At 50.9% G+C, this 23163-nt stretch overlaps 2 protein-coding genes across 3 annotated transcripts in view; both read right to left on the bottom strand.

Moving 5' to 3' along the window:
- LOC119466402 (probable ATP-dependent RNA helicase DDX43) overlaps window positions 1-873 on the bottom strand; it is a 176023-nt gene extending 175150 nt beyond the window's left edge. The window contains exons 1-2 of one of the 2 annotated variants that reach the window (XM_049657255.1): window positions 724-873; window positions 377-523 (exon numbers count right to left, since the gene is read on the bottom strand). In XM_049657255.1, the coding sequence (XP_049513212.1) occupies window positions 377-510 (134 nt within the window). In that variant the 5' untranslated portion in view covers window positions 511-523; window positions 724-873. The remainder of the gene's footprint in view (window positions 1-376; window positions 524-723) is intronic. The other variant, XM_049657256.1, reaches the window with a different exon arrangement.
- Window positions 874-5230: 4357 nt separating this feature from the next.
- Window positions 5231-23163, bottom strand: part of LOC119466566 (uncharacterized) — a 235383-nt gene continuing 217450 nt past the window's right edge. Inside the window, exon 10 of the mRNA XM_049657418.1 lies at window positions 5231-5694. Coding sequence (XP_049513375.1) covers window positions 5413-5694 — 282 coding nt within the window. The 3' untranslated portion in view covers window positions 5231-5412. The remainder of the gene's footprint in view (window positions 5695-23163) is intronic.

Here is a 23163-nt window from a genome sequence, read left to right as displayed (position 1 = left end):
TGTAAATATCACAACTCTGTTTCTGTCTCGTTACTTGTATCATTATAATCATCATAACACAATAGCACAACCACCAAAACAAATATTGTCAATCGCAACTACCGTCGCCAATCTCCAAACGATGGATGCGCCGCCAATATTTATTTATTTTCACGTGTGGTTCCGCAACTGCAAGACAACTGGTGTGTCTCGCTGAATGCGCTATGCGAACGTGCGTCACAAGTTGGCGGCTGGGCGTAATTATATTTCTTTAACGGTGTTTGTTTACTGGTTATAACAAGACGTCATTATTTCGTATTATTGGCGGCGCCTCCAGGACACGAAGGCGGCCATGGGGACACCGAAGCTAGAACCCGGGCCGCCCTGCTTGCATTACCTGCCACGGTTTTCGCCACCACCGATGTGGTGTCTGGAGTCATAGGTTGGCTGTGGAGGCGTAGGCACGTATTCTTCTTCAATCCAGAAGTCATCTTCGCCCTTCAATGGAGGGCTTTCGGCTGTCCAAGGCATGACAAGCTATAACCTGCAGTAAACACAACATGCTACGAAAGTGCTACTTTGACAGTAACCGACAAAGACCCTAATAAAATAATGATGTGAATTTATACTTAGCATCGTGTTGTTTCGCGAAGGGCAAGCCATAAGTGACGAAAATGTAACGCCGTGCTATCCTAGTACCGTGCAGCAACTTAGGTGAAGGCGCCGAACTCACAATGCGCTTACCTTCGGGTCAGATTCTTTCCCCGGCAAGGTATTCGGTCCGTTAGCGGTGAACAAGTCAAATAATGGCACAATTCTTCGCAGAGAACATGGAACAACAGCGCAAACTGATGTCGCACAGATGAATGGGCTCAGCGCGTGCGCCGTGCGTGCGCGCTACTGGTGATGATGATGATGATGATAATGATTTCTTGGCATCCCCTTTGAAACGAGACGGTGATAAATAGCCACCTAGCTTACTTGATTTAATAAGGCATGCTATACTTGTGCTATGCATGTTTCTTATCGAGCATTTTATAGGTGGCTACATGAGTAGGTGTGCCGACCGGTGTAGTTCACTGTTTCTCCACGTCATGACAGCAGAAGTGGCGCTGCAGTCAGAGGTCTGTCGCGAAGCGCGCGTCGTCTGCTACTGAGAGTTGTTATTTCGCGCCTGTTATATTTAAAATAATTGGTTTTCCCAGTAAAAACTGAAAGAAAATGGTTAAATTATGTTGAGAGAGTGCATAAAAGTGTGGTGTTTCTTGCTGCAATGAGTAATCTTCAAAAGCGGTCATTTATATCGTCTGGCGGCACGCTGCACTGCGCTCGCAGTCACGATAGTTCTACGAGTTCCTGTAATTTACTTAGAAGTTTAAGGAGCAAAGTGAATATTATGGGTGATCTCCGTGAATACGAAGCTTTTTAGGCTCTGAAACAGAGTGAAAGTGTCCCTGTACAGAGAAAAAGTAGCCGAAGGGGCACCACTTACTTTGAGTCGAATCATATAAGTTCGGCTACAAACATGTAAGCTACGGGCTAAAATATCACTGATTTTGACGCCACCAGACCCAGAACATTCAGAGAAATGTGAGCTTGCACATCACATGCTGAGAAAATGTTACAACCACATTAGTGATGTGTGAGCGCCAGTTCGAGGAGGATTTCATTGAACGTGATGTGCATATTCGCGAAGGTGCATTTGCGGCTAATGAATGACACTGTTCCTTCAATGCTACCCGACGCTCGAGCTGAAGAAAACTCACGCAGAAAGAACAAGCAAGGCTTCGACGGGATGCCGGTAGCTAAAATAATCCTGAAGAGACAGTGAGCCAATTAATAAACTAATAGCGCGCCTTTGACGCAGCTTCTCGCGGGTGACCACGACCTCTCGGCCTGGTCGCCACTTTGCGATGGCGCGCACTGACGACGCTGCGTCGTCTTCTAACCTCACCCCCGCTCCTCCGACATTTCAACCCAAGCGAACCGATTGAAATACACTCGGGTGCCAGTGGTTTCGGCATTGGCGCTGTTCTTGCGAAGCGAAAGACCGGCTTCGATGAATACGTTGCCTACGCCAGCCGCGCACTCACGAAAGCGGAAGCCAACTATTCCGTAAGAATGCTTGGCTATCATTTGGGACATACCGAAATTCCGCCCTTACCTCTATGACCGCCATGGAGGAAGGAAAAAGGAGGAGGGAGCATACCGCAACGCGACTGTGGCGGCCCAACACGTGGTGAAAACGTCAGAGCACGGAGGAAACGTCAGAGCGCGCGGTAGGTTTTAGTACTCCCGGTAGATTTTTTTTTTTTCAATACCCATTCGAAACCATTTGAAACTCATAACATAAACAAAAACAAAACCAAGGAAAAGAAAACAAGGAAAACGGCGCCGTGGTAGCTCAATGGTGAGAGCATCGCACGCGTAACGCGAAGACGTGGGTTCGTTCCCCACCTGCGGCCAGTTGTTTTTTCATCCATTTTCATTATTTATCATTTCTTTAATTCAATCAGTAAGTACAAGTAATTTCCCCTATGTTGTCCTTGGTGCCACTGTTTGTTGGCTTCTTATGATCGAAACGTTCATGACAGACATGTTCGCTTGGGTGATGCCCAACGACGATACGCCCATTCTCATCGCGGGGGCAATATTCGCTAGAGCAGGCCCACCATAGGCACAGCTTCGCTAGCTTCCATCTTCACTGGAGTGGAAGGGCTCTGAATTGTTACGTTGTTGCCCATCATATATGCACCAGGGACGGACGCAGAACTGTTTCCTAGCCAGCGTTGACTAGCAACCACTATCGGAGGGCATTGTTCTCTGTCCATGACCTGAAATTGCAAGGCGGCCGGACAACAAAAATTGGAGGACGCTTAAGCTTCACCTTTAAGAGTGGAACGCGATAGCGTTATCGGGACCCGTTCGCATCGCAATTTTCTTTGAGTCGGTTTCACTGCAACACAGAAGGTGGGAAAGTGTCACAGACCCCGTGGACGAGGCGCAGACGCCGGACCAAATTGCAAAGCAAACTTATCAGCTTCCGAAAATAATCCCACGAAAGCAAGGACAATTAGTAATGGGCACTCTGGTGCGCCAGCGAATGCCGGTAGTTGTCCAAAGACCGAGTCAGATCCTAGAGTTGTCGAAACACAACAAAATATATTCTTCACACAAGGCAGTTACACACACACACGTGTACACTTATAGGCTAGACACAATTCTACAAGCTTCTATTCCGATTTTCAGTAAAACAGGCAATGGATCCTAACAATCACGAAAAGTGCGATCGAGAGGCTGCATCTTCGGGTATATTTGTTCAGTGGAAAGCAGAATCTATAATGCTGAATTTCCGATTGAATAACAGTTGACGAAGTGCGAGGTGATGGAGTCCCAGCAGAATATTGAGCATTCTGAGGAGAACCCCATTTTTATGCAACGTACAAATTGCCGCAACAAAAACGCTAATGAGCAGGCCGGAAGAATTGAAAAAACGCAGCATTAGGGGATGCTTTGATATGAGCAATGAGAAAGGCGCCTTACCTCACTAACAATACTGTTCCTTCTCGGAACAAAGTTCTTTCGGCCAATGTTGTGCAGCCATTACTTCTTGCGCAAGCCATCACGCTTTCCTTGCGGTATCGTAAAAACTGCATAACCATCATCACGCTTCTTGCTGCAGTTATATGCGCAGCAGCACTGCATAGCGCGGCAATGCGTGCAATGTTAGCGTGCAAACAGCGTGCAATGTTAGCGTGCGACGTTCTCTATACGCCGAGCCAACCGAGCTAAGGCGCAAATGGCGCGAACGAAACAGCAAAACACAAGCAAAACGCAAGCTCCGCTCGTTTCCAAGCGCAACGGCACGGCGACCAATCAATGGCAATCATCGTGCAGGAAAACGGGCGCAAGACCGTCTGCCGCGGATGATGATGATGATAAGTGGTTCTTGAGGAAAGGGAAAGGTTGACGCTATCTTCTGCAGCCCTTGAGGGAGCACGGCTCAGCGCAGAGGAGATTCGCGAGGGGCGAAGAGGAGGCGAGGAGGTCGCGCGCCAGCGGCAGAGTACAAAGAGTGGCGGTACTTTAAAATTATCAAGGGGCTTTAGATGCAACCAGATATAGGACACAGCCACTGGCAGATTATGGAGACGGGGCTTTGCCTTGCAGCTCTCACGGTAACCACTATCTTTAGTCCACTTCAAGAGGAGGGTTGAGTTGTACCCTTTGCGTAGATTAACCTCGCAACACATCTGATCTGAAAATGTTTTCGTGGTTCAACTTTCCGGCACAGTTGATCATGTGCAACGCTACTTAATTGACGAGTCGCCGATTTGCGCTGACGTGCTTGGCCATGGCGTATCAAACACAAGAAAACGTGGTCATATACCACTGCAACAAAGCAGAGTGCGTTAATCGCAACTTGAGGGCTAGCTTATTGCCCATACTGCTAGTCGATCACAATGACTAGGATGCCAAGCTTCCCGAAATGGCGTTTGCTACGGGTAGCACAGTGAACCACCCTACAGGTTTTACCCCTGCTAAGTTTCGTAATTTCAGTAAGGGGAAATTCTTTTCACCCTTAGCCAACGTACATCACAGCCATAGTTTCACCCTGCCCAAATGACTTCAGGTGGTGCTCACGAACGTTCAGAACATGCGTGCTCGGTTGTAGCAGACAGACCAGGTCGTAGCGACGTTGATCACGAGCTTGGCGACTTGGTATTACGGCGCACACACCTTTTGAGTAACGCATCCGGGGGGTTTTCGGCGTCCCCAGCACCTCGATGGTCTGTTAACCGTATTTCAGATCGCTCTTATTGCTTATTTGAAACATATGTCACAATGTCCGGGTGCTTTCTGTGCACGTTTCCCTCGCATTAACGTGGTTGCGCAATATATAGCTAACTTTTCGGCTGGTATTTTCGTCAATAAGTTCACGCGGTCATGCGCGATGCTTTATTGCCGCAGGGCCTCCAGTCCTCCCTCGCTGCCTTTTGAGTCTTATTTGTTCCAGACACGTGCTACATCACATGGCTGAGTAGATGTGAAAAACGACACTGTATCGCGCCTTGACAAAGCTCCCATCTCCTGAAAGTGCAGCAGACACGCAGACAGATGATCTACTGGACCAATATATAGCGAACAGTACTTTCAGCTAATACAATAACAGACTGAAATTTAAAACTAAACATAACTCCAGCTTTGGAACTGCAGAAATAAATGGCGAAAAAATTGCTCACGGTTTTTTGAGGAAAGGTTTTTAATAAACAAAGCATTTAAACTATGGTTACCTAAAGTTGAAGGAAGAGCCTTCTCGTGGACCTGCGATGAAAGAAGTAACGCTTACTGTCCGGTTTCGTTACTGACGGAGAAAGGCTGTTCTACAGGAAGATAACAAATGCGCAGTTTGGATCCGGAGTGTAGTGAGCTTTATTTAGGCGGCACTTGCGCGGCGTCGATGTTGGCCTTGGCCGACGGCTCTGGGACGTGGGCGTCCGACATGACAGTCTCGTGCAGGCGCGTGTACGAGGGCCTCCTGAGGCGCAGGGGCGACATGGGCGCCATGGTGACGCTCAGCTCGTTGGCGCCCTTCGCGAGAGCCGATTTGACGCCGTACTGGTCCATGGTGTCCACGGGCACGCCGTCCACCATGAGCAGCACGTCGCCCGGGTACATGTGCTTGTTGGGCGTCGTCACCTGCACGTCCGTCGCCTGCAATAGACAGCGCTGCAATGTTGGCACCACTTGCATGCTTGAGTTGGGGTGTTCTGCTTTGACGCAGACCAGTCATGTGTTCTCTTGTGTGGGTGTGTGCGGATCCAGGGGGGACTTGTCACGTGCTCGAACACGTGACAAAATCAGGAAGTCCTTCCCAGCTGTTACTGTTAATTATTTTGCTCTGAAGAGACAGAAGAGGTTTAATGATTATTGAAGAGAACCCGCCAGCATTAAAAAAAAAACCATCATCATCAATCACCATATCAAATTCGGACCCCCCCCTTTCCCTTGAAAAAAAAAAAACGGAAAAAATCGGAAAAAATCAGAAAAAAAAAACATTGACTCGCCTGTTGGCGCGCCTGCGAAAGTGGCTGTCCAGCGAAGCTGTTTATTTATTTCTTTATCACAATACCCACAGCACCCGTAGGCATTACAGCGGGGGGAAGAAGGAAACAAAGAACCAATAAATAACGCAGGCAAAACAAAACACGTACCCGGAACACTTTCATACTCGCACATACACACAAAAACAATAAGATAGTGTTTTTGTGTTATATGATAGTGGGCGTATAGAACACCACTACAACTGCTGAGGCCATATGCAATGCTTTATGGATTTAGAGTAATGCCAGTAATGGTAATTTAGATGTAACGGTAGTAACAGTAACTTTGACAGCACGCCGCCACTGGTCGTATTACCGTTTCTTTTTCCCTCTGCCGCTCCTCGAGAGTCCGAACTATGCACTGCCTACAGATAGCGGTGCTACAACAACAATGAAATCAGTTGCCAGGCTGGTTATTTTATAGACGAAAGGCTAGAGACGTTGCTCCCCCCGTCGCAAGCTGCCGTCGCCGCGGCAGCTTGCGCAACAGGCGCAACAAACTTATCGGGAAACGTATGCGGGGAGCGCTACGTGCTTCGGATTGTTATCAGCAAAGCCTTACCATCACTTATGTGGTTCGGATGCTTGCTTTGTACTTGTTATTTATTAAAACGAATGCTGTTTTGTATGTTGTATGCATGATTCCAAAGAATGTATGCACTTTTCGCTTCACTTTGCTGAGTGCTTGAAGCCTGCTGCACCTCGGCTGCGGGTCGGCCCGGTATTGGGCTACCTCCGGGATCAGCCTTCATTTTTGCCACGGACGTGGGCACGAAAAAATCAGTAGCCCCTCTCCTGTCGAGGAAATGGGGGTAAGCGAAGCTTGTCGTGTGTTTCTTCGGTGCTCCTCGGAACTAATTGCACTGACGAGTACCACGTTGTGCTCTAACCACAACCGGTCACACGCACTGTAGCTGGCTCCGAAGTTCCGGTTGAGAAACTCGCATTGGAACCTGGCCGTAGCACCGTGAAAGTTGGCGCTACCGTTACCGAGGCGTGCACCACCGTTGTCGGGTTCCTGGAGGGCTATACGAAGCTGACGTTTGGCCTCAACACCGCGCTCCCTCAAATCAGGGTTTGCGGCTCTTCGCTGACGTTTCGCCTGGGCTTCGGAAGCCCTCACTCAAGAATCGGCATGTTGACGACGAGCCCTTTTCCGAGCGCGTTCGCAGCGCCGTTGCTCAAACGCAGCCTGCTACTCGGAGGAACGCACCACGCGAGGCCTTCCCATCCGGACGCCGAAACTGATCTGAGGCAAGGGAAGCACGGCGGAGCGCGCGCTAACCACATTTCCTTCCCTTTCCCTCTCCTCGACACACCAAACGCTCCTGATAGGTCGCGCGCGTCCCATGATCCGACGCCGGTGCAGCTTTTCCCATAGCTGCTCTTTCTTTCTTTCTTTCTTTCTTCCTTTTTTCTTTCTTTCCTGTCCCTGGCTCATATGTGCATATCATTGGCTCATACCTGCATATGCAATGCGGATATGCGCCACAAGTGAGTTTTTGCGTGACTACAACGCCACCGAACTGTATGAGCCAATACAAGCTTCGCTTGAAAATGCCGACTAACTATAGTCGGGTACAACTTAAGATGGAAGGAGAGGCCCCGCCCAGGTGACCGAAGCACGGCAGCCGATTGCCTCCGCGACAGAAACAGTCCCGCTGACACGACTCGACCAAGTTCGAAGCACGCGCTGCCATGTTCTCCGTCGGCGAGTTCACCAACCGTCTGGCTCATGACGTCAGTCTAGAGTGCGCGCCCATTGGTGGAGGCTCGGGTGCATCCGCCTTTGAGGCGCAGATGCCGCTGCCTCAGGCTCGACTGTAGTTCACAGGCGATGTCTGCGCTGCAACATGGTAGGGTCCTTGATATTTGGAGACATGCTTGGATGTCAGGCCGGCTGGAACCCAAAGCCATACAAGGGAGTCGGGGAGAAAGTGACAATGTGGGTGATCATTGTCACATCGAGATTTTTGGTGACATTGGTCGACGGCTGTAAAGGAACGGGTGAGATGGCGGCATTCCTCGGCGCGGTGGGCAGCTTCGGAGATGGGCCTGCATTCGGATGAGCCAGGTCTGCAAGGAAGAATGGTGTCGAGGGTAGTCGAAGGCTCGCGGCCATACAAGAGGAAGAATGGGAAAATTTTGTGGTCGCCTGTGGTGCAGTGTTGTAGGCGTACGTGATGAATGGAAAAATAAGCTCCCAATCAGTGTGATCAGAGGTGACGTATTTGGAGAGCGTGTCGCCAAGGGTGCAGTTAAATGTTTCCGTCAAACCATTAGTTTGAGGATGGTAGGCGGCGGTGGTGCGATGAACGATGCGACATTCAGCAAGGAGCGCGTTTACGACTTCGGAGAGGAAGACACGTCCTCTATCACTCAAAAGTTCACGAGGTGCGCCGTGACGGAGAATAAAGTGTTTCAGGACGCAGGGGCACTATAACGTAAATGATTCCAAACTGTTTTGATTCCAATTTCTGCAATCAGCCTCCACGATTGGTCAAAACATTTTCGGGCCACTCCTAACTTCGCCTGTCTGTCACGCGACGTCACGAAAACCGCGACAGCTCCCCATCTGATATAACGTGTACACACTTATTATGCGTGATTAAACCGCACAAAAGAAAAATAACCATTCCTGATTCGACGCCTTTTCACCATTAGTCCTCTACTATTGGTACAATGTTTCCTGGCTACGACCACTTCGCCTGCCTGTCGCGCGACCTCACAAAACCGCGAAAACTCATCACGTCAAAGTGACGCGTACGCGAAAAAAATGCATTAATATGCCGAACAAAACAGTTTTTTTTTTCTGAATAGCCACAGACTGCTCCGTTCCGAAAGGAATAGAAGATGGCTGCCCGCCGATCGCTTAGGCCCTCGCTACTCGCACCTGCCGGTGAGCATGTATTTATTTGCGCATGATAAACCTTTTTGCGTGGCAGTAAAACGTTATCGAGCCCTTTCGCAATGCATACGACATCGCTCTGCCAACTCATGCTTGCTGAGGATCCGTTTCAGCGGCATTCTTATCCTTACGTTGCACGCCGCCGCGATTTTCGACCAGCCACCGCAAGCCAAGTAAGGCAAAGCGGACCAATCGGAGAAGCCGGCAACACCCTCTTCATGCGGTTATCTATTTTCACTGTGCTGGCTCGGCCCCATCGAAACCCTCTCCACTAGAGCGTGCTCCTCGCTTCTTGTCAGCCAATTAGACAAGAAAAACCGCTGAGTGTAGACAATGTTATTGGTTTTGAAAGCGAACAAAGATGACATCCTCTAAACGAGGAGAGTGTGTGATTGGGTTGTTCAGACAACGCTGCGGGTCACCGCCCGATGCTTCCTTCACTTCACTTTATTACCTTAAAAACCCCATTGGATGGGTATTACATAAGGGGTGGTTAAAAAAATAAGCATTAGAAACAGGCGTTCATTTTGAGATATGGGTGACAACAGCTTCGCTAAAGGCAGATGGGCTTGTGATGGCTACGATGGCGTGTGGAAGGCCGTTCTAAAGCCCCTATATAAAAAAGTCGCGTCACGCTTTGAAGAATGCCGCCGCCACCTCGCATACCCTGTCCGAGGCCGACGCCGCGTCGGTATTGGCCTAATGGCATCACGTGGACCGTCGAGCCCCCGGGCGCTGGCTGCGTTTGTACGATCACGCTCCATCGCCATTTTCGCCCGAGAAGCGTCTACCGACTGGCGAGAAGCACGACGATAGCGACGAACAGTCGGCGATCGTCGAATCTGATCAGCGGCGAAAGATAAACAAGTGCACGTGTTTCAAGCGGTGTAGGCGGCGCAACGGTCGAAAAAGGAGCGCGAAAGAGAGGAGAAACGAGGAGGAGGGAAGGCGGAGGAGGAGAGTGTCGCTACTGTTTATATATAGGGACTTTAGGCCGTTCCAGTCCCTTGATGCTCGAATAAAAAATGATGCTTGAAAGTGGTGGTGCAACTTGCACGTGCGCGTGCAACTTGAAGCGGATGACCGGTGCGATGAGATGTATGAAGGGGGCGTGATGTACGGTGGGTGATTTAAGGAGCTGTAAAAAATGAACGAAAGAGAGAGAGTAGTAAGTGGTTCGTGTGTGGAAAGGGAAAGGTTGGCGCTATCTTCTGCAGCCCTTGAGGGAGCACGGCTCAGCGAGAGAGAGGGTGGCAACCTGTCGACGGAAAGAAAGCGTTTCCAAACCAGATTCCGCTTTCATCGATGAAATGCTGATGTCATACGAATATGAAGAATGAATAAACCTAGGCCGCTATTTTGTAGCGACGCCTTTAAAGTAATAATGCCTTTTCGCGCTTATCGCGCTTTGTCAGTGGTCAGAGCGACGGTCCGCTCACGATATCAACGTTGATAACGCGAGCGGACCGTCGCTCTGACCACTGACAAAGAGCGATAAGCGCGAAAAGGCATTATGACATTAAAGGCATCGCTACAAAATACCGGCCCTAGTAGCACGATTTTGCGTCGGTGGTTGCGTATATTTGACGTCAGGAGTTTGGAATCAAAACAGTTTGGAATCACTTTACGTTATAGCGCCCCAGGATGCTATATTACGAGCTGTGGCAGCAGGCAGAGCGGCTGTTTCTGTGTATCTCGTCAAGTGGTCGAAGGCGACGACTATCCAGCAGTTTCTGGAAGCTGTGCTCGGAAGGGGTCCATACAGGTCAATCCCAATGCGATCGAAGGGCCTGGCAGGACACGGGATTGGCTAGAGTGTACCAGAGACATGCTGAGCAGGAACCTTGCGGCGTTGGGACTGAGGGCACGACCGAATGTACTTGCACACAAAGGTGTACATGCCACGCCAATAAAACCTGGAGCGAAGCCGGGTGTACGTCTTGAAGACACCCGCATGAGCACACTGCGGGTCAGTGTGAAAGGCAGAACATATTTCACCACGAAGATGTCGAGGTATGACCAGCAACCATTTGCGGACGTCACAGACGTAATTCCAGCGATAGAGCAGGCCAGCCCGCATTTCGAAGTGAGAAGCTTGACGGCGCAAAGCTCGACAAGGTGGAGGAACAGTCGACGGATTTGAAAGGAAGCGGATAAGAGCATTAATCCAGGCATCCTTGCGTTGCTCAGCCATGTCGCAGCCTACTGGGGACTAAAGTACTTGGTCAACGGCAGAGAGGCAGGCATCGCTTTCGGTTGACACGGGCGAACGGGAAAGTGCGTCGGCATCGGTGTGGCGGCGGCCAGACCTGTAGACAACGCGCACGTCGAAATCTTGCAACCGCAAAGCCCAGCGAGCTAATCAACCTGAGGGGCCCTTCAACATGGACAGCCAACAAAGTGCATGGTGGTCTGTAATCACGTCGAAGGGGCGGCCATAGAGGTAGGGTCGAAATTTAACAAGTGCCCAGATTATGGCCATACATTCCTTCTCCGTAATGGAATCATTCGTATCTGCTTTGGTGAGGGTGCGGCTTGCGTATGCAACGACGTACTCGTCGAATCCAGATTTGCGCTGCGCGAGCACAGCACCGACTCCAACACAGCTGGTTGGAGCTGTGTTGTCGGAGCTGTGGGTTCGAAATGATATCGGCGGCGAGGTTAGTAGACGACACAACTCTTGGAAGGCATCGTCACAAGCGGCCTACCAGGCGTAATTGTTCTAGTCGCTCCGTAGATAGAAGCTGATTCAAGGGAGCGGTGATGGACGCGAAATTTTTAATGAAGCGGCGAAAGTAAGAACACAGGCCAAGGAAGCTGCGAAGTTCTCTTACGGAGGAAGGTTTGGGAAAATCAGCAACTGCATAGAGCTTGGCGGCGTCAGGAAGAATACCGTGTTTAGATTCTACATGGCCAAGGATGGTGAGCTGACTTGCACCGAAGTGGCATTTCTTCAGGTTAAGCTGAAGGCCGGCGTCAGTTAGGCATTGTAAACTTTCCTCCAGCCTAGAGAGATGGGTGCGAAAATCGGTCGAAAAAAAAAATCACATCATCTAAGTAGCGGAGGCACGTTTTCTACTTGAGACGACGCGAAATGTTGTCCATCATACGCTCAAATGTTGCGGGGGCGTTGCACAAGCCCGAAAGGCATGACACGAAATTCATATAGGCCATCCGGTGTTACAAAGACTGTTTTAGGTTGGTCTTCTGGTGCCATGGGACTTGTCAATAACCGCTGCGTAAGTCGATAGACAAGAATTCTCGGAAGAAGGCAAACATCTTGACGATTAAGACGACGGTAATCGAATCGATCCATCCTTTTTCTTAGCAACGGGAGATGCCCAGGAGCGAATGACGCCGCGCTCAGTGAGCATGTGTCGTTGATAACACGGCGCTCTGTCGCAGATACACGATAGATGGTCTTTGTCGCAGTGGCGCACTCGTGTCGATGCGATGACAAACAGTTGACGTGTGGCCCAAGGGCTGGTAGTCGAAGGGAACTTTTCGAGAAGGTGTAGAAGCTGGGCGCGTTGGCAAACAGTCAACGTGTTGGCGATGGAGCTATGTAGAACATCGGGCGAAGTCCTGCGACATCATGAGTGGCGATGGAACCAGTTGGCATGTAGCAGGGTCGACACACTGGACGCGGCCAACGCACTCCTCACGCAGCAAAGTGAGGGGACATGGTTGGAGACAAGCCGGCATGAGCTTCAAAAGAGCAAGAGGCAGCGGGGAACATTTGCGACGAACGAAAATGGCAGATGGCGTAAAAAGCGCGCTTGCATAAGCAACAATGTTGCACGACACAATGGCAAGGGCGGTGGAATTGTAACGTCTTCGGCAATAAATTGTCTTCAGCTTCACGACCGTCAAAGAGCGGGGCGTCGCAAAGCGTGTGAAATTCCACTTCAGCACGAGGACAGTATCGGCGCAACACTTGACCAATAGTGTTGCGCCGGTACTGTGCGATATTTTCTCAGCGAAATTTGACAAGTCTCTCTCTGGTGCCATTACCGATTACCGTGTTTCCCGTGTTTTTAGGTATGTTGATGATTTCCTTGTTCTCTTAAATATCCGACGAAGTGATTGTCTTACTCACATCATTTGCAGTATCCTATCAGTTTTTCAGCATTTCTCTCGACATCTCCGTTTCACCCGAAGCACCACAAGAAAATTCCATCAGGTTTTTAGATTTGACTCTAACCTTTCATGTCAGTTCACGAAAGGGTACGTGCAATACCAAGCATGTCGCGAAGCACCGCACGTGCGACACAAATGTGTAGTGTACAGTATTCCTTTGAAATGTGGTAGAGATTACGTAGCGACAAACCGGTCGCCGTGTGAATGATCGTATGCGTGAGCATGCGAATCTAATACCCACAGGCACAGGAGATAATCTTCCGCTACATTGTAAGGAGTGCGGTTGTAATCCCATCTTCAGTGACGTTTCAATCTTGGGGAAGGCTAAGACTAAGCAGTTGATTGAAGCCTGTCGAATCTATAAACTTGGCCCCGAGAAGTGTGTAAGCGCGCCATCTGTGTTCCTTACCAAGAAAGAGCTTTTATTTCTTGATCAGTGTAGACGTGTATAGATAAGATGATGACCGTGTTTTTGTTATGTTGTGCCTTGCGCATGTTCAGTACGGACTTGGGGGACGTCGTTTCAAGTCCAGCCACCTTCCTGTCACTTTGTCTATGTCTGCTTCTCGATTTTTTCTACTTTCACGTTTGCTGCCATTCTCCAAGTATAACGACTTTAAGGGGATCGGTGTAAGCTTGGTGTTTGTAAGCTTGGTTTCCCACGTTCTGTTTTGCAGTGAAGCCTACTCAAAGAAAAATGCGATGCGCACGGGGCCCGATAACGCTATCGCGTTCCACTTTTAAATGGCCCCTAAACCACCCAGAGGTCGAAATTTAGTTGTGGTGTTGCAGTTGTGCGCTAGTCTGCAACGAACACGTAGCCGCGAGAATTTTTCGAAATAGTGCCGTAATAGCGGAGTTACACGCGTTTGATGATCGAAAAACGGCCCTCCCTCGTTTCGCTCTTTCCTTCGCTACTCTCCTTGTCGGCTGGCCTCGCCTCCTCACCGAGGGCTCCTCCAAATGTCATGTGGCATTCCTCGACGCCAATGCGCTTCTCCCACTTCCGGTTAAGGCACGTCCGCGCTAGCGGAAATATACTGACGGCGAACTGAACTCCAGTACCGTAGAACGTCTGCCACGCAAGAGGTGTCCAAAGAAAGTATACAAAGTCAGGAGCCCTGAATTTTGCCCTTCCTACATGGACGAGCTTGTAGGGCCGACACGGGCTCACTACAAAGAAAAGGTCGGAATGTGCGACGGCGTGGATACCAGTTCAGACCCCGAGGTGCTCCCGGCCACGACGTACGTGGATATTATTAATTATCTTATCCCATCCACAAGCTACGTCATGCTGAACGAAATAAAGGCTTACAAATCGCTGAAGGCGCACAATTACTTCACGAGCTGTTGGGTGAGGAAGGTTGCAGCGAAGCGCCTGTCGTCGGGTCTTACCATCGTCCTCGACGAGGTGAGTCAGTGAAAGCATATGTTCCTTGGCGTGCGGCAGAGAAAACTATCTCAGTATTTTTTGTGCTGCTCCATTCAAGGGCAGCTTTCTTGCCACACAGTTTCACCTATATGCACTTTTTCCCCAAGCTTCAAAACGTGTGTTCGCTTCTTTCTGCGAGTTTTGGTTTACAGTTCGGTGCATGTCCATGCATGCGAATTTTGTTGCATTAAATAGAAGTAGCCCATTATATTGAAAGCATGCAGACATTTAAGTATTGCTTAGCATATCGCTAAGCGAAGCACACATACCACGAAATGACGATGCGAAGCAGTTTGCAGGCGGCTAAAAAAGAAAAAAAATTGGGGTTTTCCGTGCGAAAAATCCCGATCTAATTAAGAAACACGCGGTAGTGGAGGGTTCCGGGATAATTTTGACCGCCCGGAGTTCTTTAACGTGCACTACAACATAAGTACACGGGTGTTTTTCAGAGCGGTAAAATCGACCATGCGTGTGCGAGCAGGCGGTCACCAACCAGTACGGGGGCTTTCGCTGCCGCCCTTTTACGATCATGCGTGATGTGCAGTGTTTTGGCGTGTTATATACTCGCCCGAAACAAAGTGACGACACGCACGTTGCTCAGGTCCTTCCGATTTATCCGGGAAAGCCACAGGCACCTCTCCGACAGCATTCTTGTGCGTTCGCACTGCCACTTTTGTTGCAGACTGTTGCGAATGGTGATGATCCGAGGGTCCATGTATGGTGCCGAGAGGAGGAGTTATCCAGGGAGATTAGAAAACTGTTTTATATACACTGTACATGGTATATTACAAGATGGGCTCCATGATATTGGAGCCGTCTACGTGCTAACATCTTTGCATGTTTACATCTCTGAGCGTTCTCCATGGTCGAGCGTGCTCTACATCGTCAAGCGTGCCCTACATGGTCAAGCCTCTAGCGTAACACTCAAGTCCCCTGTTTTATCCCTTTCGTTTCCCTCTTTCACTCGACGAGGGAACACACTGTAGTTCTTTTAGCCAATCAGCATCTTGGATCAGGTGGCCATATCCCGCACGTGATGTGTCGTCGTTTCCCGCCGGGCTCCGCCTCCAATCTTGTTAGGTCGCCCCCGAACACAGGCAGTGGTTGACACCTTGGGAACCGAACGTTGATGTCGTTCCCCCGGGAATGCCAGACACTGGCCCCTTTCAAGATTCGCCTCTCCATAGCGGCCAGTTCGCGGAATCAGGGAGGGCGGTGGCTGTCTCGAAAGGGCGCCAGTTTGGCGCGTCGCAATCGACGCCGGACCTCGTCGTGGTTCGGGCGGCGCTGGTAATTCACGGGACCGCACCAAGGGGCGACGCTGCCGTTTAGCCACGCATGAGGTAGCCCGGAGACCAACTGCTAATCCCTCAGTCCCAGGTGACAATTCTCGGCCGCGAGAAAGGGGCGCCAGGTTGGCGCGTGTGAGTCGGCGCCGGCCTCCTGTGTCCCGAAGGACCGCCAGACACAACAAGACCTACGCCCGGTTCTGCGTAGCTCGGCTTCGCGGCTGTGGTACTTGTGCGGCAACCAAAAAACGTGCAGATTGGCATGATCACGACGCGAGAAGGAACTTCAGATCAACAACGCGTCAGCGCGCGCAGCGTGCTCCAGCACGCTTCCGCAGGCGCGCAGGTGCCTAAAGATGACGGACAGGCTCGCGGACCGGTGCGGAAGTGACGCGTGTGCAAACTACACGGCCGTTCGGATGGCGCACCGCCCGCTGCACGATCGACGGACCAATTTACGACGCGCGAAGTTGCACGCCCCCGCCGCCGGCGACGAAAACATCGGCTGTAGCTTCTTTTCCAAGCAAAATTATTTCCGCTGGATAAAGCGATGCATAAATTGAAAATTTAAGAAAACCAATATCCACTGTCAAACGTTTAACATGAACGAGAGCTCCGATACTTGTCGAGCTTAGCTGCAGCGCACGGCTACCGACGGGAGACGACCGGCTGTGCTCGCATCGCAGCGGACGGCGCTCCTAATATCAGCGCATTTTTATTCTTTGTGTACAATTATTGCGAAGAGCGACAACAACGATAAGAAAATGTTGCAGGTCGTGAGCGTCGGTAATTCATTTCGAAGCGCCGTCCGCTTTAGCTTTCAAAGGAACAAGAAAAGGCCTAGCGACGATATCAGCGCCGTCGAGCGATAAGCGGCGGTGAGGCTGCCGCACAAATGAGTCCCGGTCTCTTCCTCTCTACGTACGGCAAGGAAATATCGCCGTTCGCGAGGAAAACCGTTGTCGAACGGCGGCCCGCGAATGGCAAAAAGCGTGCGGCAAGTTACCGTGCCGGTAACGTGGACAGGCCTAATTAGCCGCGACTCAGCGCTTCTCGGCTATTTCTTATTTCTGGGGTTTTACGTGCCAAAACCAGTTCTGATTATGAGGCACGCCGTAGTGGAGGGCTCGGCTACCCGCTGTTGCTGCCGTGTCGGCCCGTGCTCATGCGAAGCGTGCTGATATGTTGCGCGCACGTCTGGAAAGGCTGTCGCGCGCAGCTAATCAGACCGCTAACAACGACTGTGTTGGAACGCGAGCGATTTGGCACTTGCGTTGCGGGCTGTAATTTTTCGAAAGCTTGCCCTTAGGCATAATACAAAGTATATTTACCGATTCGCAAGCGCGCACAAGCGAGCAACACGGCGAGCAGGGAGCGTGCGTACCTGCTAGCAAACCAACCGGAAGTCGTAGGTTCTTGTTCGACTAATGGGAATCGTCACCGAGGCTGACATCACCAGATTCACCTTGCTGACATCGTGACGACCGCTGAGGATACCGGAAAGCCCAGGAGATGAGGACGGCATTGTTTTTCATTGCGATAGCAATTATATGGACACTTCAACGGGATTTCTGCCGTCGGCGTCGCCGTCGCGGTGAGGTTCCGTATAGATTCCAAGGGCGATAAAATCGTCGCCGAGCGCCGTATGCGCGAGTAAAAGCGCGCGGGGGACGCGCGCTATCACGCAGAGCCAACGCACGGCGGAAAGCAAACGCGATTGTCGCCCAAAAAGCCGTGGGGGTATGGGTGGGGAGGGAGGCCGGGCGGCGCTGTGCTACGGCACCAAATGCTTATCTTGCAACCCAGCGCAAGAACTGGCAACGCAATCTCCCACGCGAAAGCAAAAAAAAAAAGGGGGAGAGGCAGCGCGGGAGGGACGGGGGCATCAGCTTCTACTCTGCCAACAAATACGCTTGCACTGGCTGTCTCTTATCTCCACCACGGCCGGGCGGCCGGGCTCGACTGGCGCGCGCACTCGCTTCTTAAGAAGCGAGCGAGCGCGCGCGCCAGTCGAGCCCGGCCGTGTCTCCACACGGCTCTGACCTTTATGCGCTGTCCATTCGCCGCTCAGTTTCCGTTGAAGCGAGAGACCGCACGATTCTTCGCCCGCTGCAGCGGCCGCGCCAGCGTTTTGACAGTCGTTGTCTGCGGTCATTCAGTGTGATCTATTCATGTTTGCTTGTGCGCGATGACACCACGCTTGTCAATTCAGTTAGAAAGCGAATGTGTCCAAGTTTATGCGGCCGATAAAACTACTCTACTATCCCTACTCCGAATAGCTATCTACCAATTTGCTATCGCAATTGATGCTTCGCCTTTCGGGCAAAACTGTGACATTTTTTTTTATTTTGTGGCGCACCCGCGGCGAGTAGCGTTGCAGCGTTTGGCCGTGGTTTGGCATCGTTGATCGTGGCGGCATTGTGAACTCGATGCGCGTGTTTACTTGAAATGTTCAAAAAAATATCTGAGGTGGTTTAGGGGCCCATTAAAGGCGAAGCTCCTCCATTTTTATATGCGAGAGCATCTTATGCTCGGGGCAGTGTCCGTTCTGCGGCGTCCGCACCCATACTGCGCATGCGCAACTCTCCCTCATTCTCCTCTCCTACGCAGGTGTGCGCTCTCCTCCTCCCCTCTCCCCCTCTCCGCCACAGGTGCGGCGCAGCAAATCATTGCATATAACGACGGCCGGACTCGACTCTCCACGCTCCCTTACGGCCTTAGCGTGGTTACCGGAATAGCGGGCGTACCGGAATAGCGGGATCGAAATGCGCATGCGCAGAACGCTAAACGACCCATACCGTTTACCGTGCGCACGCTATTTCTCAGAGTTAACAGAGAGTTTTAGATTAGGGAGACGCAAGCGTTGGGGCCCGCTAGCGCTTGGTGGCGTGTTTACGTAGTGTACGTAAAACATGGCGGCGGTCCCGGCCGCCCGCTTCGAACTGAATTTGGAGTTGCTGTTGAATAATTCACTTCGTTGGTAGGAAATGACTGCGTAAATGGCTTTCGCTTACCTTCAGGCAGGATCGACAATATGTTTTTTATGGATAATTTAGCGGAGTTTTCGAAATCGCTTCTCGTTTCGAACGCGCTTAAGCCTAACGAAAGAAATTTTCTCCGAGATGTGAGTGCCACCTGTCGATAAAGTCGGGAGATAGGCGCGACGACGGCATATGGCCTCCGAGATAGGAGGATTTCGGAGACTATGGTAGACAGCTTGTACTGCTTGTCTGTTTCGTTGCAGATCGACGGACATGTGAAGTAAAAATACAACGCGCCCCTGGCTTCCATTGCGCTGCTTATCGCACTTTCCGGACGCACACACACATAGAATTAGGTCCCCTATGTATGCGAAATTCAAAGCGTAATGGAATAGCGTCCCGCACGTAAACTACGCTATCACGCTATACTAAAACTCTATTTCTGCAAAGTTCGTTTGCGGAACGGTAACGCTATTTCCCGTAACCCTGCTATTACGCTAACGCTAAACTAAAACTGTCTAATGTATTTTTTTCTGACGAGTAGCTCGATGGCTCGCCGCAAGAGGTCGCGACCACCTCACCGTGTATAAAGTCCCTATATAAGAAAAGTACCGCCCTCTACTCTTTCCTGCGCCGCCTCCTCTCCTAAAGCGCTTGCTTTTTCTTTATTTTTTGCTTGCGAAAGCCAAGTCGACGGTGGCGCACCTAGAAAGTCCACGTTGAAGCTTTCAGGCCGGGCGCGCGCCGCCGCCGGCGACTGCGGCTGCGCAGAGGACTTTCAACATGGCTCTGAGGCGGAAAAAAAGAAAATATAAAGAAGTGAAAAGCGCGCGCTATCATCGTCCAATCGGAGATACAGGATAACACAGGAGAGAGCGAAGCGGCATTTGTCAAAGGATGGCGGTACTTTTCTTATATAGGGACTTTAACCGTGTAACCGTGTCCGTGGGAGCGAAGCAGCCAGGGGGGTTAACCCCCCCCCCCCCCCCCCCGAAATTTTCTCCGCAACCCCCCCGCCCCACTTACCCACCCTTTGTTCTCGTCGCTTCGCACTGGCATATTTCAAGGAACCGGTGCTACTATCACAATTTCATTCCTGGGCGCTTCCGTTTGGGTTGGTAATTTACAGCGAATCATTTCTGCATATGGAAAAAAAAAAAACTGTCACTGTGTTTGTCAAGGCTTTGACACTCTCTGAGGTTTTGGGCAAGAATGTGGCGGCCACATTCTGAAGCAACAAATGCGGCAGCCGCTTTTTAAATGAAGGCGAAAATGCTCGAGGCCCGTTTACTTAGATTTAGGTGCACGTTAAAGACCCCAGGTGGTCGAAATTTCCGGTATACATTTCCGCCGCTTCCCTTCAGGTGCCGGTTAGGCCGCGCTCGCGCAGGATAAGTCTGCGCGCGAAACGTCTCTTGTTTGCGATTGCGTCCCTACGGAAGGCTGGTAGTTACTGTTGTGTTGAATCCCAAACCAGCAATGTACACACGAAGGGGTTGATGCCAGCAGTGAAATTCCACCGACTCGCAACAGAATGCACGAAACAGACAGCCGACAAGCATGGATAGGATTACTGTTGTGCGCAGTACAGCGTAGGTAAACTCTTGTTGCAGGCGCTGACAGTTCTCGTCGGAGTTCACGCGTCCTGAGAAATTGATTATGTGCACATGCACTGAACAAGACCGGAGTTCATTCCTGCATCACTAGTACACCAAACAGTCGAGATTCTGTGAGGTACGAGGCCGCTTCCTGTTTGCACCGGCGTAAGTGAAGCAGAAATGAGTTGCACGCACACTGCACGGGCTCGGGCCTACCCGAAAGCCCGGGCCCGGCCCGGCCGACGGGCCGGGGCAGGCCGGGTAGAGCAGTTTTTTCACGGGCTCGGGCACTGCATGTGCTTTTTGACCCGGGCCCGGGCCGGGCTTTCTGGTGGTGTGCATGTACGTAACGTGCAGCGAGTTATCCTCGCGCGTCTCGACTCTGAAAAACATGTCTTTTTCGGTCTCGGGCCGGGTTCAGGCCGGGTTCAGGCCGGTTTCGAGCCGGGCTCGCGCCTAAGGTAAAGGGGTGGCGGGCCGGGCCGGGCGGGTAACGTAGAAAATTTCCGGGCCCGGGCCGGGCCCGGGTCCCCCTATAAATTTTTTGGTCGGGCTCGGGAGGGCAGCCCAACGTAAAAACGGGCCCGGGCCGGGCCCGGGCTTAAATAATCGGTCCTTGCAGTGCTCTAGCACGCACTACTTAAAATGCGTACACATGCCATATCTATGCTGTGCGGTGAAATATTCTGTACAATTCTGAATCTGTTGACGTAAAGGCAAACGACGGCTGCACACTCGCACGCAGCGGAAGACACAGCGGCCCATGCACTTGCCGCAGGAAATGCAACCCTCTCGTACGAGGGAGTAGGGCGACCAAAGCTTCGAAAAAAAAAAAAAAAAAAGCCTTACGCGTTTTTGCGCGAACTTAAGTTTTCTAGCGCAAAGACGCAGCGAACAAGCTATTGATATGGGAGTAGGTATAGCCTGGTCATGCATGAATTTTCACGTGTTTAGCCGGCCTTGACTTGTGAAACGTACTTCGCCCCGACGAGGACGACGCCATCTACGTTTAACGAAGATTAACAATTAATGATGTCTTCTCCGATCGGGCGGGTCGTCTCAATGATGCGTTTTCGAAGACTGGTCCCTTCAGTGGCGCGATGAGAGACCGTTGCTCCTAACGCCCACTGTACCTGTCGTACTATACTGTATTTTACTGAGCTTACGTTACTTTTTACCTAATTTCTTCACAAGCACACGCGAGGGGGGGTCCCATGTCTGTGATATACATGTATAGAGTCTGCTTAAACTACCGATATGCATTATCGATCACGTCACGAAGAGGAAAGCAGCCGCTTGCCCCCCCTTCGGTCGGGCCGGTGACCCCCCCCCCGAACAAAATTTATGGCTACGCCCCTGGAGCGAAGGGTCGCGCGGGTAGCCACCGTAGCGCGTGCACCTAACACCCTTACAAACTTGCGCGAGCTTGGTTTTGCTGCTGCCATTTTCTTCAATACCTGCTGTCAATTTGGTTCTTTATTCTGTGCTGGTGTCCCGACTGGTGAGATTCTTGTGCGCATAACGTTCATCAGACTTGTCCGCTGATGCCCCCCATCGACATGAGTGTGGTCTGCTTGGTCTGCTTTTGTGGGCGCAATTACTTCACCACTTCTGTGCTTGACGGCGGCGTCTGAAGCAGCAAGCCTACGTCGCCGATCCCTCGTGTACTACCTACTGTGTGCCAGCTTTTGCAGCTGAATGTGTGAGCTTTCTCCATGGGATCGTTGCAAGCGTGAAAGCGTCGTTTTTTCCTCCTGCCTCAAATGCGATCACTGTAGCCATGGTGTACTGTTGCGTGCCATTTTGCAAATCTCAACAGAGGAAGACGCCGGGTGTTTCCTTTCACCAATTTCCTAGCGATGCGGAACTGTGTTCCAAGAGGCGAAAAAACATTTGCAGTGAGAATCTCGTCATAAACGACAAGTCCTCATCAACTGTAAACTGTAGTGTGCAGCAAACACTTCAATGAGAGTGATTATGTTCCCGGATGCCGAATACGGAAGTTGCTTGTGGGAGCTGTATCAACCATCTTCGAACTCTATCCGTTCTACATGGTGCCAGCTGCAAAGAGACCGCTTAAGGACCCTACATGTCGTGACCCCCCAGCTCCTGGGAATTCATCAAAGCGAAAAGCAGAGTCGCTGTTGCCTGCTCATGAAGATTTTGGGGCAGGAGGTAACCGAGGAGAGACAAAGTGCTTCAACACAAACCACCAGTAACAATGCTTACCGAGCTAGTCACTATCTGGTCATGACGAAAAGGCTTCGGGCTCAGATTGCCTACCAGCGCTCGAAGTGCGGGGGGCTACTGAGAAAAGATGGAAGAGTACAACGACGACAAACACTATATTGCCGTCAAAAAGATCGTTGCCGATTCCGAGAAACGTGAGAAAAAGGCTGTTTTTCTCCGTCACCAGATCTAAGTCTATGGCAGTAAACGACCTTGTTACTCAGTAGAAGTTGTCAGAGAGTCTGTGATTTGGCGCTTCCTTTCGCCAAAAGGTTATGATCACGCTCAAAAATCTGACCTCTTGACACTGCCGGCGAAGTGTATACGCTTCACCCAAATCGCATGTTTTCGGCACTTTTGGGCAACATTGTGGTTTTCTTTGAAACGGCTGCGAAGCACTTTCCGCGAACAAAAGTGCATGAAGTGCTGCAACTTCTCGTTGCGCTCTACCTTGAACAATCGCGCATCTTGAACTGCCCAGATGTTGGCAATGGTTACACAAG

Source organism: Dermacentor silvarum, chromosome 10, assembly GCF_013339745.2.
Source record: "Dermacentor silvarum isolate Dsil-2018 chromosome 10, BIME_Dsil_1.4, whole genome shotgun sequence".
Classification (NCBI taxonomy): domain Eukaryota; kingdom Metazoa; phylum Arthropoda; class Arachnida; order Ixodida; family Ixodidae; genus Dermacentor; species Dermacentor silvarum.
This window is presented reverse-complemented; position numbering and strand designations above follow the sequence as displayed.